Genomic DNA, 15,926 nt, shown 5'->3' with positions numbered 1-15,926 from the left:
TGATGCCTAATAACGACATCAAATGACGTTGATATTTTGTTGATTTTAGGCTGTTAGAAAGTGACCAAAATCCAATGTCGAGCCAACATCTTGTACCAATGTCATATTGACGTAAAATACTGACATTTATCATTAGGTATGGCAACCAAAATCCAACATCTGATAGACGTCATAGTGGTAACGTCTACACAACGTCAAGCTGTAACATCGTTAGATGTTGATATTTGGTTGATTTGAGGTTGGACATTGGGGTCAGCCTGACGTTGAGTTCTGATGTAAACCCAATTTTTATTTCCAAACTGTCCCCACGACGCTGGGGTACAACTTCAGTCTGACGTCATGTTGACGTCTTGTGCCTGCTGGGTGTTTAGGCTATTTCGTTTTTCATACAGTAAATATGTCATCTTCTCATCAGTGACATGCATCTAAACCGTCTCTGGGTCATTTTGTGTAAAGATTTTGGACATTTTCTTGGACACTTTTAATGCTTCTAAACAGTTTGCTGTAATTATAAATTGCCCATGTCTTGAGGTAGTTCATTATGATGTGCAATTTGATTGGCTAGGACTCACAGGACTGATTTTTATAATCCCCATAGACAAGAAAAAATAAAGCAGTGACTGCAGGTTGAAGGAAAGTAGTGGAGTAAAAGTACCAATAGTGCACTAAAAATGTACTCAAGGGAAAGTAAAAGTACACATTTATAAAACTGCTTGGTAAATAACAATTTCTGAGGGAAAACTACTCAGTCACAATAGTTTGAGTATTTGTAATTTGTTACTTTACACCACTGGATATAAGATATCACAGCATCTGAAATACACTCAGTGAGTTTGAAGTCACAGTATATCTTTTCCATTTGTTTTGATGCAAATAATTGTTTATGAAGGCCTAAAGTATATGAAAAAATGTACCGTACTGTGTTACAAAGAGGACAGCATTGTAGCTTATTAATTAATACTCTTGTTGCTTCGCTGCAAAAAGGTCACTAGTGAGTCCCAGCTGAGTTTGCATGTTTTCCCCGTGCTCCAGTGGGTTTCCTCCGGGTGCTCCGGTTTCCCCCACAGTCCAAAGACATGTGCTATAGGTGAATTGGGTCAACTAAATTGGCTGTAGTGAATGAATGAGAGAGTATATGGGGGACCCCTGATAAATCAGGAACTAAGCCAAAAAATAGTGAGTAAGTGTTAAAAAGAAAATGGAGTCATGCGGTATGGTTTTTTTGTGAGTTCAGTAACAAATTTGAAAATCAAAAACAGCAAGAAATAAAGAAGCCTAAACTCTTTCTTTTTTGGTAACCCAATTTTTGTTTGGACATTTTTGGATTTGTATTTTTTCCTGACACTTTCTATTGTCCATCTCAATAGTTGACTCTCTAGCTCAGGGGTGTCGCAGGCCTGTAGAGTTTAATTCCAACCCAGCTTCAACACACTTTCCTGTAGGTGTCAAACTAATCTGAAGGACACAATCAGTTTGATCAGAGGTGTTTAATTATGTTTGAAGCTAAACTGTGCAGCACTGTGGCCCTCACAGAAAATTAGCGTTTAACATTGTTCCTAAACAACCAATGCAGTCATCAAAATTTGCGTTCATACTGTGCTGTGCCTATGAGAAGGTGTAGATGCAGACGTGTGGGCACTGTATAGGTTACACTCCTTCCTCTCTTATGGCCCGTTTCCACTGACTGATACAGTGCGCTACGGTATGGGTCACCTTTATCAGGCTTGCGTTTCTACTGCCAAAAGGGTACCAGTGGGCGTGATGTATGACAGAATGTTTCAATCGACGTTATTCTCACTCTAGGAAATCTCGCTCAAAGTAAAGCTGTACGGGTCGTTCACATATCATATGAGAAGCACTTCTTACAAAACAGATGCTTTATACACATAAATACTTGTGTAAAAATGTTCATTGCTAACCTTTCTATGAACATGATTTCATTATAACTGCGGATCAATGACCTAGGATCAATGAAATAGCCTACTGTACATCTGTAATTATATAAAATAAATAAATGAATGCAACACATATGAACACATATAGACCCTTACAGTCTCCGATATGTTACCACTTACAGAAAAACACACAGGAGGATACATTTAGTCCTCATGTTTTAAGTTGCTAAAAGAATAATTTGCTCTTTTTTTTTTTCCCCACTTTCGCATTTGTCCATTTCTGAAAGGATCGGATGTGAGAAGCACTTAAATAGTCACACACACACGTTATTATCATCAGCTCAAAAAGCTCGCATCTTTAGACGTCCTCGTAAAACAAAAACAGGACACGGATATGGTTCTTATTGGCTTTGTGGCTGTTCATCAAGAAAACGACAAGGTTTCTTTGAGCTCAGGTCGACTATGGCTCGTTATTATATGTATACAGTATTACGATGTAATGTCTCGGCTGTGTATTTAAAAATGGCGTTTTTTTGTTTGTTTTCATTCTCTTGCTTGTGTACGCACTAGTGACGCTTCTCTGTAAACCAATAGCGTTCAGCTGCACGTTTAGCTCCGCCTTTTGGTACCCTTTTGTCATGCTAGGTACTTTTTGCAAAGGGTACCTAAAAAGTGGTACGGTTCGCTTTTTTAGTACCTTTTGACAGTGGAAATGACTATAAAAGCATACCGTACCGTACAACTCAGTCGAAACGGGCCATAGTGCACCGGGCACTTTGTCAGACACACTTCCATGTTTCCGTTTGTACAGATAGCTCTTATATACTTTTAATGCTTTGTACTTTTTTCTACAGCCACATCCTCTATATTGAAAGTCTTTAAATATTTAATATTTGCTTTTATTTTTTATTGCATTTTTAGTTTAGATTATTTGCCTTTATTTTCTATTGTATTTATATTTGAGAGACCTATTGTTATGGTTTTTGTTGTTGTTATTTTAAGGTAACGAGTGGTTGTGTAAGCATTTCACTGCTTATCACACTGTCATGACTCTGTATGAGACCAATAATATTAGAATTTGAAAAATTTAATTTGTGTCGATTCCCCAAGCTTCTCATACTCAATATCACAGCAAAAATAGTTCAGTATATTTGAAGCCAGCCACCCCCTTGCAAGGATCTTATGCACTCAGTCACCCTTTCCCCTCACTCACAACACCCCTGTCTGTTTGTCTATTTATAGCTCCTCAGTTTAAATGAATTGATTTCATAATGCTACATAAACTAGCTAAATGTGGCTTCCCCCCTCATTCGTCATTGTCAGATTGACAACGGGGCAGATTGAGTTACAAGGCACAATGATGCACTAAATGTATTTATCACATGGTTTTCTTTTACTCTCAGCTCACAAGAGCTGCTCATATAGTCATATGGTTCACTGTAGACAGATTTACTGCAATTAATTATACAAGCTATGCAAATAAGTACAGAAGATAAAGTACATTGCTCTGCAGCTCTCAGAAAGCTCTTTGTTTATTGGGATATCCCTTTTCTGTAATGACTCACTGTACCGTGGGCCAGTTTCATTGCCACCGCCCAGGTATTATTTGCTATAATGTTAAATTTAGAATGGCCTGGGATATTACATAACATTTCTGCCCCGGGCCACTAATATTGAGGATCCTTCTCTATTTTAGCCACAAAATGCATGTGTTGGTCTGGAGGACGAGGTCTTTGGCATACGCTCTGTCTGCTCACTTGTACTTTCCTTGGTGGTACCATCGGACGCATACCTTTTCAGGCACAGAATGTGTCAGAGCAAATTACAGTGGCCCAAAATTAGGCCATAGAATCTGGTGTTCTCTGCAGGGGAGGAGGGGATATGTGACACCCTGCAGGCCTTGTGGTGTGTGGCGTGACAGTCAGCCATCAGACAGGGCTTAGGGTTTTGAAGCTACCGCACACATTTTTTCCGGAATACCTCTTAAGGACAAAACAGTTCCCAGTGTTCCAGCACAGTCTGGCGTGATATATCATGATAGTAGCAGGATGGGTCTGCACGGGCACCTGTGACTCATAAATCCCTGAATTTTAAGTTCCGTTGATGTAGATTCTGTACCTTGAAGACAGCCTTACAATGTTGTGATGAAATTAGCTGAAGTTAAACCTGATGACACTTATTCTACACCCTCTAATTCAGGCTATGTGAAGTGTGAAGAGGGATGGAGAAACTGCAGACTGGCTTAACAGTTTTCATCATTACATGAGTGATATAAACGTGAAGGATCGGCAGTAATAGACTCTGAAATCTAAATGCCGCAATAATCGCTATATTCATAGTGGTTCACACTGCAAAAAGAAATCATAACATTGATGGTAAAAACTGGCAGATTCTGTTGCCAGAAGTTTAGTTAAAAATACAACAGAGACCATAAAAGAGATCTCAAAATGTTATAAACTGCCCATGTATTATTAAATTATGGTGTTATACATGACTGTTTGGAAGTACTGACATCTACACTGTACCTTTATTAAACAGACAAAATCTCAATCAAAAGCATGTGTGATTAAGATGAGAAAGTGATGAACCAATCAATGCTCATCACAAGCAACTTTTCTCACAAGCGGAGACTACGATATACACTCATCGGCCACTTTATTAGGTACACCTTACTAGTACCGGCTTCGACGCCCTTTTGCCTTCAGAACTGCCGAAAATCCTACGTGGCATAGGTTGATACGAATCCCCAAAGGTGCTCTATTGGATTGTACTCAAATTGCCTCCACAGTCACCAGATCTCAGTGAACTCATTGCCATGTTCAAGAAAGTTCTCACTCTATCATCTGAATGTCGCAGCAGAAATCGAGACTCATCAGACCAGGCATTTTTCCAATTTTCTATTGTCCAGTTTTGTTGAGCCTGTGTGTGAATTGTAGCCTCAGTTTCCTGTTCTTAGCTGACAGAAGTGGCACCCTGTGTGGTCTTCTGCTGCTGTAGCCCATCTACCTCAAGGTTGGACGTGTTGTGCGTTTAGAGATGCTCTTCTGCATACCTCGGTTGTAACGAGTGGTTATTTGCGTTACTGCTGCCTTTGTTGTCTGGCCATTCTCTTCTGACCTCTGGCATCAACAAGTCATTTGCGCCCACAGAACTGCCGCTCACTGGATATTTTCTCTTTTCAGACCATTCTCTGTAAACCCTGGAGATGGTTGTGCGTGAAAATCCCAGTAGATCAGCAGTTTCTGAAAAACTCAGACCAGCCTGTATGGCACCAACAACCATGCCATGTTTAAAGTAATTTAAATCAAATTTCTTCCCCATTCTGATGCTCTGTTTGAACTGCAGCAGATCATCTTGACCGTGTCCACATGCCTAAATGCATTGAGTTGCTGCCATATGATTGGTTGATTAGAAATTTGTGTTAACGAGCAGTTAGACAGCTGTACCTAATAAAGTGGCCGGTGAGTGTACAGTATATTGTGTACTTTAAAAGTAGTACTATATTATTTATTGTTTTCTTGGCTCTTCTGTCGGTATTGTGTAAACATATTTTTTTCTTGTTATCTCATGACATTCTCCTTTATTTTATTAGTTTATCCTGTGTCAGGGTCAGCGGTGTATTACAATCCTTTACTCTAAATATGAGCAATAGTAATTGGACTTCTATTCTTAGCCTCATAAAGCAATATAATGACGTATGTGATGATCTGATTGAGAACTGCCTGATAGTAAAAATGAAAACCTGCTCTAAATATAGTTTGAGAAGCACGTCAAACTGATGTGACCTCAGATCTGCAGGTCTGAATCATTGACATGACAGATGACCGACTGTCCATATGGAGAGTGTTCAAAACCACAACTTCCTCCTGGAAGTGGAAAGCTGAAAACTCATCGCAGTGAAATAATCAGATGACATCATGATTACTCGGGTTACAGCTGTTATGAAAGCGACAGCAAAACCTTATATAGAGCAAAAAACACAAAGGGTTTAAGTTTCTTCAAGTTTTGAGATTTGCTTTTTATTTTCCTATCGCTATTTAAAAAAACATTTGCCAATCCTTGCAGAATCTGAATTTTGACTATGATAAAGAAATGGTAAGAAAAATGACTTGATATATTCACTCTTTCTGATATCTTGCTTTAATCTGTTCTTGCATATTTTCCTTCTGTGGTACAAAAACAAAAGTTTTTTTTTTCATTACACAATGCATAAGGACTAGAGACGTCAAGCTGCACAATGACCCTAAAGTCATATACGGTGCTCAGCATATACAAGTACACCACTCACTGATCTCTCTTTTAAATTCATATCTTTAATAGGAAGCTATACAATATCGTATTTGTGCATATACATTAGATTAGTGAATACTGAAGCCAAATCTGGAGCTTATCTAACTAAATAACTTACGATAACGGTCCAAAAACTAGTACAGCTAAATTTGTTCCAAATTTGTATGTTTTGTGTAAATGCACCAAAATACATTGCCTTTATTCACGGACAAATAAAAACATTTTCAAAATGGGGTGTACTCAATTATGCTCAGCTCTGTATATGATTTTTACAGTGTCAAAAAAAGGTACTAGAGCTTTCACTGGATAGCAGCTTGTTAAAAATGTACCCATTTGTACCTTGTCTACCCTTTTTGAGTGCTTAATAATTTGTACCTAAAAGCCAAATTTGGTGCCTTTTGAAAAGTACAGCTCCAGTGAAAATGTCTGGTTTTACTTGTTTTAGTGGAACAGACTGCAATGTACTCTGTAGTTTTCACAGTTTCTTGCCCTATGCTCAGTATGCAGTGTTGGGATAACACGTTACAAGTAATGAGTTATGTAATAATAAATGATACGAGTAAAGTAACACATTACTTGAAAAAATTTGTCATTTGAGTTACTTTTTTGAAAATGTAAGGCAAGTTAGTTTTTAGTTTAATTAGCTTTTAAAAAATAAATTGCTGTATGAAAATTAGTTGCAATGAATCAGACAGTGTGAATGTGAATCAGAGAATGTTCATTATTTTGAACCCATCAAAGAAAAGGGGATTACAGTCTTAATAGACAGTGATTTTACTTAAAACAAGTAGTACAAAAGCAGCAAACACATTGCTTTAAACCTTCAATAATCTGTATATATGGCCGATAACTATCCTAATTTAATAATAAAATATCCTAAAATATTTTATTTTGATGTGTTTATTTAAAGGTAAATGACTGGTATACAGTGTAAATTGTCAAAGCTCCTCTATTAAAAAAAGTTCTGAAAGAGATAAAGGTAACTTAAAAGTATCGTAACGCATTACTTACTGTAAAAAGCAATGCAACTACAGTCTCAGAAACAAAGGTTCAAGTGTTTTAATTTTTTAATTATTAGTACAAATGTGTACCTTTTGAAAAGGGACCGCTCGTGTACCTTTATTACTGAGAGTGTAGTTTACTTTTTTGGGGAGTAACTCAATATTGTAATGCATTACTTTCTAAAGTAACTCTCCTCAACACTCCGTATGTATGACCAATCTTTCATTTTCACCGGCTCCAATTCGTAAAACAGGTCTGAATGAATGAATAGTTCTCAAATAAGCCTCCCTGATGGGATACTATCACAGATGTCTTGTATATGGACTAGTACTAAACTAGCAGTAACGTATCACAGAAAAAAAACTATTGAATATGCTTTATAGAAATCTAAATCTTGATAATAATTTTTTTTTAAATACTAACGTGAAGGAAATTTTAAGAAGCAAACAAGATGATTTGTTTCAAATTTATTTCATATAGAGCTGCACAAATTGAATGAAAGATAAGCAATACCTCTCATTTTATATATATAAAAAACTCTGAATGCCCGATCTTGATTTTCAATATGAGAAAAAAAAAATAGTCTGCAGAAGCTCTAAACAAACATATACATCCTCAAAATACATACATACAATTATGATTCCTCTAAAGTCCGACTGGTACCGCACACTAAGCCAGGCATCTGTAATACTCCACGTATTTGCATGTGTAAGAGGCTGTACATGTACAGTAGCTGCACTGGATCTCACACCACCTTTTATATTAACTACTGACTGTTAAAAATACATGCTTCTGTTTCTAGAAACATTAGCAAAGTCAACCCGAATGCATTCACATCAATCCTGTTCTCAAGTGTTTCAGTGTTTTTCTGTTTGAGCTCATTTTTGAGCATCTTTAAAGGGACTGGATGTGTTCATCTTGTGTTAAAATGAGATTTGGGTTGTCTATGGTACACATGAATCAGATTCAGTCTCCTGTACGTTGTGTGCGCAAACATGAATAAAATGACGACTAGTTCATTTAAAAGCCTGTGGCCTTGGATTTTAAATACATATAGCCCCTTTAAGATAGATAATGCTTCGGCACTTGAAAGTATTTAAGGCTTTGTCTGATCATTTAAGCATCCAAATAAATGCTGTTTCTACTCCTTGTTTTGGTCCATGGCCTTTCTTTCTTGAAGATGGATCTTTGGATGCTGTATATATGGAATATGCTCTCTGAACATTGGTGTAATACTGATGGGAATATCATTTCTTTCATTTAGAAGTCACACATGTAGAGCATTTGATTTGCACCATTGACCTGAAATGTTACTGACTAAAGCCACCATTTCAGCTTAAAACACACTAAGATTTGGAACTCCACGTCTGATAATAACATATCCAATGAATGCATACAGTCACTTAGTGAGTTCAGTGTTGAAGACGATGCGATGAAGGTCTTCGAACACAGGCGTTAAGTAGAATGTCATCCTTCTCTGACTCCATTCCAAGAAAGCAGAGAAACAGTAAGCGATAAAGTCCTTTGACTAGTCAAACCCTTAAGAGCTCCCCAAACATCCCATATCCTCAGTTCATCACCCTGGTTGTCCATTTATAAAGTCACATTCAGAATGGCAACGTGTCCATGAAGATTTTATCCACAATGGGTGGAGGTGGGACCAAGTCTTCCAGTTTGAGATAGAAGATTCGCTGGAGGCCTTGGGTGCACAGTGTTCTCAGCTCCGGGAGCTTGCTCAGCAGTCGGGACAGATAGTTGGGCCGGGCGACCTCAAGGGCACTTGTGGAGACGTGGTCTCTGAGACACGTGATCAAACGGTTTTGGAGGTCTTCAATCCGTTTGGGCTCTTTCAGGCCATGTCGATCTGTTGGTCACAGTTAAAATTAGGGATGATATTTATTTGGGATGAAACATCATGTGTGACCCTGGACCACAAAACCATGTACATATTTGGAAATTGAGACTTTTTTAATTAAGACAATATTTGGTTGAGATGGAACTATATGAAAATCTGGAATCTGCAGGCTCAAAAAAAATCTCAATTTGATTAAAGTTGTCCAAAGTTCTGTGGACATTACTCAGACCCCCTGGTTTTGCATGATTCTGCGATCGCTGAATCCAACGCAAAAACAAATCGCACATTTTTGCGATCCTGCAAAGTTCTTAAATGCAAAATAATTGCAAAAGAAAATAAACAATTTCATAAAACAAACAATATAATAAAATTAGATTTAGTTCAGTTTTCAATTTGTTTTACGTGACTATTAGACATTGCATACGCAGCACAGGTGATGTATTTGAGTGTCTCTCGAAAAATGACGTCTCACCTGCGCCCTCACAATCATTACATTATATTGTAAGGGGGCGAAATAGTTTTGCAGCCTGTCCAGTAAGCAGATGCGAATGAAGTGCGAGAGATTTACATGTGAAGTTAATGCAAAGATTGGGTTAAGCATCCTGTGGTGCGAATTAGGTGTTTTGTGCGTTTGAGGTGCTTCAGATTGCAAAAGAAAGTTTGAGCAAAGAAATCGGAGCAATGGAAAAGACAGAAAAGCAAGCAGCTTACAATTGGTTCAAGGATAACAGCCGCTGGACGTGACCAAATTTAAAGACATTATTTGTTCTTTACATGTATGGCTGATATTATGGTGTGCACAGAATCGATAAATGTTTTTGCTTAACTCTTTTGCTGCAGTTAACGAGAGAAAACGCTTCCTTGACATTAACGACTTTTTACGGAAACCTGTGTTTTAGTTGTATTACAGTAGGAGAAACCCTAACGAATGTCCTGAGTGAGGTATTGCATTGGTCAGATGCTCTGTGGAGTGAAATCTGAGAGTACGATCGTGGATAAAAATAAGGAGTTATACAACCTTCCTTTGGCTTAATCCCTACAGTGTTAGATCTTGTCTTGACAAGAGACCAAAATAAAGAAGCTTTATTTTTATGATTTGTGTCAGATTGCACACATAATATAGTGAGCTACCTAATATGGTAAAAATATATACATAAAAATAAATTTTTTTAAAACTTATATATTTTTAAATTGCAAAACTGTTCGCAAATGTCGTTTTTAATTGCACAAAATCCCAAAAAAAGCATGAAAAACTAGGGGGTGTGATTACTAATCAAACACTGAGAGTTTTATATATTTATGGTAAACAAATTACAAAACATCTTAATGGAAATTGATCTTAATATTTGCATGATTTTGGCATAAAAGAAAAATCGATAATTGTTCTTACAATGCATCTTGCTATTGCCAAAAATATACCTGTGCACCATTAGCCTGAGTTTGTGGTCTAGGGTCACATACTGCTTCCATTCTGTGTAGAAGCAGTTGGTATTACAGTAATTTACCTGTGATTATGACCAGTGTGGCAAGACAGGAAAAAGCAGATATGTCCAAATTCAAGCGATGTAAACTCTGAGAGAACTCCATAATTGAGTCAATCCAATCACCAAAGCTTCGTACGCACTGCGTCCGGTGCAGAACCATACCATTGCAGAAAATAAGTTTGTCTGTCTCAGGGTTTGACCTAAGTGCAGAAATAATTCTTTAGTCATTTCATAAAATATCAATAAAATGCTTAAGTAAACATCATCTGAACTGACGCACCTGTAAGCTAGACGAAGAATGAAGAGCTCAACAAAAGCTGACTCCAGAAGAAGCTCTTGGTCCTCCTTACAAAAGGCACTGAATCCAGGGATGCTTCCAGCCCACTTCCTGATCACGTCCATTGACCCTGTTAGCAGGTCATAAAACTGCTGTATGTCGTTGGCATCTTCCTTCTCAGGTAATCCAGATGCTGATTCCTGATACTAAACAATTACCAAAAATACAGCATATTGATTAGCATTGTTGATATTTGGGGCAGAGGTGTCCAAACCGGTTCCTGGAAGGCCACTGTTCTGCAGAAGTTAACTCAGAAAAAGGATTGGGCTGTTATGTTGATCAAATCTGCAGGGACGTGGCCTTTGAGGAGCAGTACTGGACACCCCTGATTTAGAGTGATTAAATGAAATCTATATATTTATTCAACAATATTTATATTAAGCTTAATTTTGTTGTTATGTTGTAGTGACGCGTGTTTTTTCCTCACCTTTGAATAGTCCAGACTTGCACTAGCAGGGTTTGAGTCGATATGGGCAGTGACGAGAGAGGCGATGATGTTCACAGGTGAAGAGACTGATAGAGAGTCCTGAACAGCTTTGGGTTTCGATGGCAGACGCCCCCTTCTTCCTTTCAGGCTGTCTGTTCTTACAACTACACAGAGGGAGAATATACACACTTATTAAAAATGTTTGAGGTGGGTTACTCAATAAGTGAAGTTTACTTATAAACTAATTTTAAGAGGATCACATGCTTATGATTGATCACAGCTAGTCCCACATTAGCTTACGATTAATTCACCAATCAGATGATTTGCAACTCACAATAAATAATCAGAGATTCTTATTTCAGTATCTTCATCTTAAAGAATCCCACCCACCCACCTAACCTTACTCTTTCTTCCTAGATGGGTGACACAGCGGTACAGTGATTAGCACTGTTGCCTCACAGCAAGAATGTCTCTAGTTAAAGTCCTTACTAAACCAGTCGACATTTCTGTTTGAAGTTTGCTCGTTCTCTGTGTGCTCGCATGGATTTTCGGGTTTCCTCCCAAAGTCCAAAAAACACGCAACCTAAGTAAATTGAACATACCAAATTGGCATCATAGTCAAGCTCCTAACAAGCTGTATATCTCTCTTAGCCATCCTTATATCTGTCATTAGCCAGAAATAAGTCAGGGGAGTTCATCGAAATCTACCTGAGCTCAAACTCCCCTCTTGCCCTGTTAACAGGAGGGAGTCCAGGGCTCAAAGATCCCATAAAAAAGCTCAGTGCTTTCTCCCAGGACAGCATGCTAAACAAGCTTTATTATCAACGATCAGCTAAGTGTGAACTCTTGAAAACATGCATGTATTCCCATTTGTTGAATTAAACGAGTTTGTCCTTACCTTCCTTCACCATCCCCACAGCTAGGCACTTTTGGAAGCGGCAGAACTGGCATCTGTTTCTTCGCCTTTTATCCACTGGACAGTCTTTGTTGGCGAGGCAAACATATTTGGCGTTCTTCTGTACGGTGCGCTACAGAATTGAGGAAACAATAAATGTTATAAATCAAGCCTAATGGCCAAAACCAACAGCATGATGACAGCATTTCTCTTTCTTACCTTGAAAAAGCCTTTGCATCCTTCGCATGTGCGCACCCCGTAATGCTGACAAGAAGCATTGTCTCCGCACACTGCGCAGCGTCCCTCGTTTCCTGTGGGGCTCCTCACTTTAGGAGACAGGTGTCCGTCCATCAGTCCTGATCCATCCCGGCTGCCCTGCTCCAGGCTGAGTGGACTGAAAGGAAGTGGAGAACCGTGTTGCGGAGTATGAGAAAAAGGATCCTGATCTGGGATCTGTGGCTGAATCGGTCCCAGTGGGGAAAGCTCATCAGCTGTGACGTGCCCAAATGTGAAGAAAGATGCAGCCTGGTTCAAAGGCTTCTCTGAACCCCAGCAGCCCTCATCAGGGGAGCAGGGACCAAAGGTGCTGTCCCATGCAGACATGTGCTGGAATCCTGGGGTGGAGGGAGATGGTGCAGATGCCGGACTTCCAAAGCAGTTTGACCCACCCGAAGAGGACAGCGTCTCATCCAGGTAGCTCAAAGCAAACGTGCCCGGGTAGCAGCCGTACACCTGAAGGTCATCCAGCTTGAAGGAGTCCAGCTGCCCGGAGGTGCTGCCCACACAGGTAGAAGCAGCTCCTGTGGCGATCTGGCATGAGTAGGTGTCAAACTCGCCAACGTATCCTCCGACCAGAGAGGTGATGCTGGGTAGGGAGGGTGCAGAGAGCTGTTCCCGCTGGTCGGTCACATCCATAGCCAACCTGGAGGTGAAGTCAGGATTCAAAAACTCTGAGCTGAAGAGGGAGCTCTCATAGGACTGGACTCCATGTTGACTTTGAACACAGGTCATTTCTGTAGAACAGAACCACAACATATCTACTTTTCAATACCGTAGGAACATCTAATTCCTCGAGGGCTTAAAAGTGCTTCCTTAACTATATTACTCGATGGCCAGAAAGTCTGTATACACACAGTTCTCTGAAGTGCTTTAAGATTCCTGAGAAAACTTGGAGGGGCGTCTGGCTGGAAAGGGCAGCCATGCTTATTGTGTTACCACATTAGGAACATCAGACAAACACAACACATGTTGCCTCACTGAGAGGGCGTGTTATGTTTGTAACAGGACGTGGGAGTGGGTGGTTTATGTATATGGAACTTTTTAAGATAGACACAAATTTCCCCAGCAAACTAAAACCAGGTGTTCTGTAAGGTAAGTGATAGTAAACATAATCAGTAATGTTCTGCATTACCTCTCTAAATCTGCAAACCATTGCGATGAGAAAATGCACCGAATTAAAAATATTTAGAAAAATGTATATCAGACTTAAACTCATCACTCCACAGGAAGTTCTTTAACTCAATTGAATGTGGAAGACAATTTTGGTTCAGCAGCCTGACAGACATTCATAACCTTGTACTCAGAGCAAGGTGAGAACATGACACTTTATGACCATTTGACCCCTGAACATTTCATTGCCTACATATGTTGACCAATATTTTGACAGCAAATGTAATTGCAATATAAATTATATTGTGATGCAAGTATCTAAGTGGTGTAAATTATATTTCACTTTCAATGATTTCATATATATATATATAATGCTGTAAATCTGGAACACATTAGTTTAGCATATTGTTATTACATAATAAATAAAATAAGCAGTAAAGAAGTTTTGTTTACATTATTACTTTGACTGATTTGTCAGACAGTACTTTCATTATATTCAAACTCATAATTATTTAATTATTTCTATAAATATACAACGAAGCACCAAGTTCTCTCGTCACTACCATGATTACAATTAAAAAGTTCAAAAAGGTTTAAATTTGTATTTTTTCGGATGAATTGCTACCAACATACATGAATCGTTTTAAAAATTGTACAGATATTCCGAGTACAGTCAGTACTTTAAAGCAGTATGTTTGCAGATAAGTTGTCCGGTGTTGCTCGAGCACCTGTTGCAGCTAGACTCAGCGCGTGCACTGCGCACTGTAACACACACCCCCTCTGTCATTTCACACTGTTTAACACTGCTTATACACACATTTTCAAACGAATTTACATTACAAATAGCCAACTCGTATTTACGCATCTTATTGTCTTGAATAATACACATAAAGCGCTTTTCTCCAGATAACTCGCGCGCTTCATAAGAGTAAACGATACTATATTAATTAACTTACATCTCGGTAGCATAAACACTTTGATTCTAAAACACGTACACCTATTTTGGATTACTAAAAACTACATTTGCTCTTCTTACAGTGTTAAAAAAAGCACAACCAAACATAAAGGAAGCAGTATTATCTTAATAACTGTCTAGCGAATTTAAAAGCAGCTTACCTGAGGAACGTAATGTGATGAGGGACCTATAAGTGTCCGTATTCCAAGATTTGGATAACCATGTATAACGTCCCCTGCCACGACAAGACGCTTTTCTCAAATTTCTGTAAGCGAGCAGATATATAGCGACTACTTTATTGTGCCGTTACGTCAGAGGTGCATCCTCTCGAGGCGTTCCACTGGCAAATATGGCCATGCTGGGGCGGAGATCTTGGGGCGGAGGGAGCAAATCTTTCCGGCTGCCGACCAATCAGAGCGCTCGCAAAAGACATGACGCACACACGGGATTCCATTGACGCAAACAATCTGCACGTTTATTGTTCTAATTATAGCAGCGCTCTGCTGTGCAACTGGCCGAATTTAGATAAAAATAGTAAGGAGAAGACACAAATAACTAACAGAAATGCAAAGAGGAACAAGAGAAAGTGTAAAAAAGGAATCATAGTCACAGTTATTTATGTTTTAAACTGAATCCATAGAGAGGAATGAGAGAAATTCTATATTTTTAACAATTGAATGAGACTATGTTATACATTATTAAATTCTGTACTATACCTGACCTTTTTCTTGTTATTTTCTTTAAAGTTCCATGTTACAACTACAGTACACTACTAAATCAGACCTTTTCCTCCCCTAGAAACCCACAAAGAGCCCACGAGGAGAGAAGGCAGGGCTACACCTGCTCAATCTGAACGTGTCAAAACATGAAAGTGTTAAAAGAGGGGAAAAAAAAAGAAAACGGAAGTCTGCACCATCTGAGGACTACAATACAGGGTGTGCGAGGGATCGACAGTGCCAGTAAGTGCCGTCTCGTGCCGTGCTTGGAGGTTTTCCTTTTAACTTAGAATAAAATTCAAAGATTACCCACATTTCTTTGTATTGTGTCCTCCACTATTACTGTTGAACTACTATAATCAAGACACATATGGGTCAAAAAGAAATCTGAAATAAATTTAACACTTTTTTCAACAGAAAAACAAAATGCTGGGTTGTTTTAACTAACATCTGCACTCAAAAAATGATGTTTGTTTAAACTAATTTAAAATGAGCTGAAACAACAATTCTTGAGTTTTTTGGGGTCAACTTAATTGTTTCATGTTCAATTCATATACATTTGTAATTATTAGTAAGTTAACTTAATTCTTTCAATGTTGCCTCAACACAAATCAATTGTGTGGAACAACATTATGTAAAAGATGGTTAGCTTTCAGGGGTGGACTTAACCAATAAACGAAG

The 15,926-nt window shown here is 38.6% G+C and overlaps 1 protein-coding gene across 1 annotated transcript; it reads right to left on the bottom strand.

The window, feature by feature from the left end:
• Window positions 1–7,639: 7,639 nt before the first annotated feature.
• On the bottom strand, window positions 7,640–14,809 carry nr4a1 (nuclear receptor subfamily 4, group A, member 1). Its single transcript, XM_056449136.1, has 7 exons — window positions 14,691–14,809; window positions 12,405–13,198; window positions 12,189–12,318; window positions 11,291–11,454; window positions 10,807–11,009; window positions 10,548–10,726; window positions 7,640–9,051 (listed from the first exon to the last, which is right to left on the bottom strand). Exons 2-7 carry the CDS (start codon window positions 13,194–13,196, stop codon window positions 8,795–8,797), a joined length of 1,725 nt encoding a protein of 574 aa, XP_056305111.1. The 5' UTR covers window positions 13,197–13,198; window positions 14,691–14,809; the 3' UTR covers window positions 7,640–8,794.
• Window positions 14,810–15,926: the final 1,117 nt, after the last annotated feature.

The sequence above is a fragment of the Danio aesculapii genome, chromosome 23, assembly GCF_903798145.1.
Source record: "Danio aesculapii chromosome 23, fDanAes4.1, whole genome shotgun sequence".
NCBI lineage: Eukaryota > Metazoa > Chordata > Actinopteri > Cypriniformes > Danionidae > Danio > Danio aesculapii.
The sequence above is the reverse complement of the archived record's forward strand: the minus strand, read 5'-3'. Positions and strand labels throughout refer to the sequence as shown.

Coding starts and splice junctions, on each gene's coding strand:
- nr4a1 (XM_056449136.1), bottom strand. CDS start 13,196: ATGACCTGTGTTCAAAGTCAACATGGAGTCCAGTCCTATGAGAGCTCC. Junction 12,319..12,404: donor GATGCAAAGGCTTTTTCAAG/GTAAGAAAGAGA, acceptor TCAATTCTGTAG/CGCACCGTACAGAAGAACGC. Junction 11,010..11,290: donor CAAGTCTGGACTATTCAAAG/GTGAGGAAAAAA, acceptor GTAATTGTTTAG/TATCAGGAATCAGCATCTGG.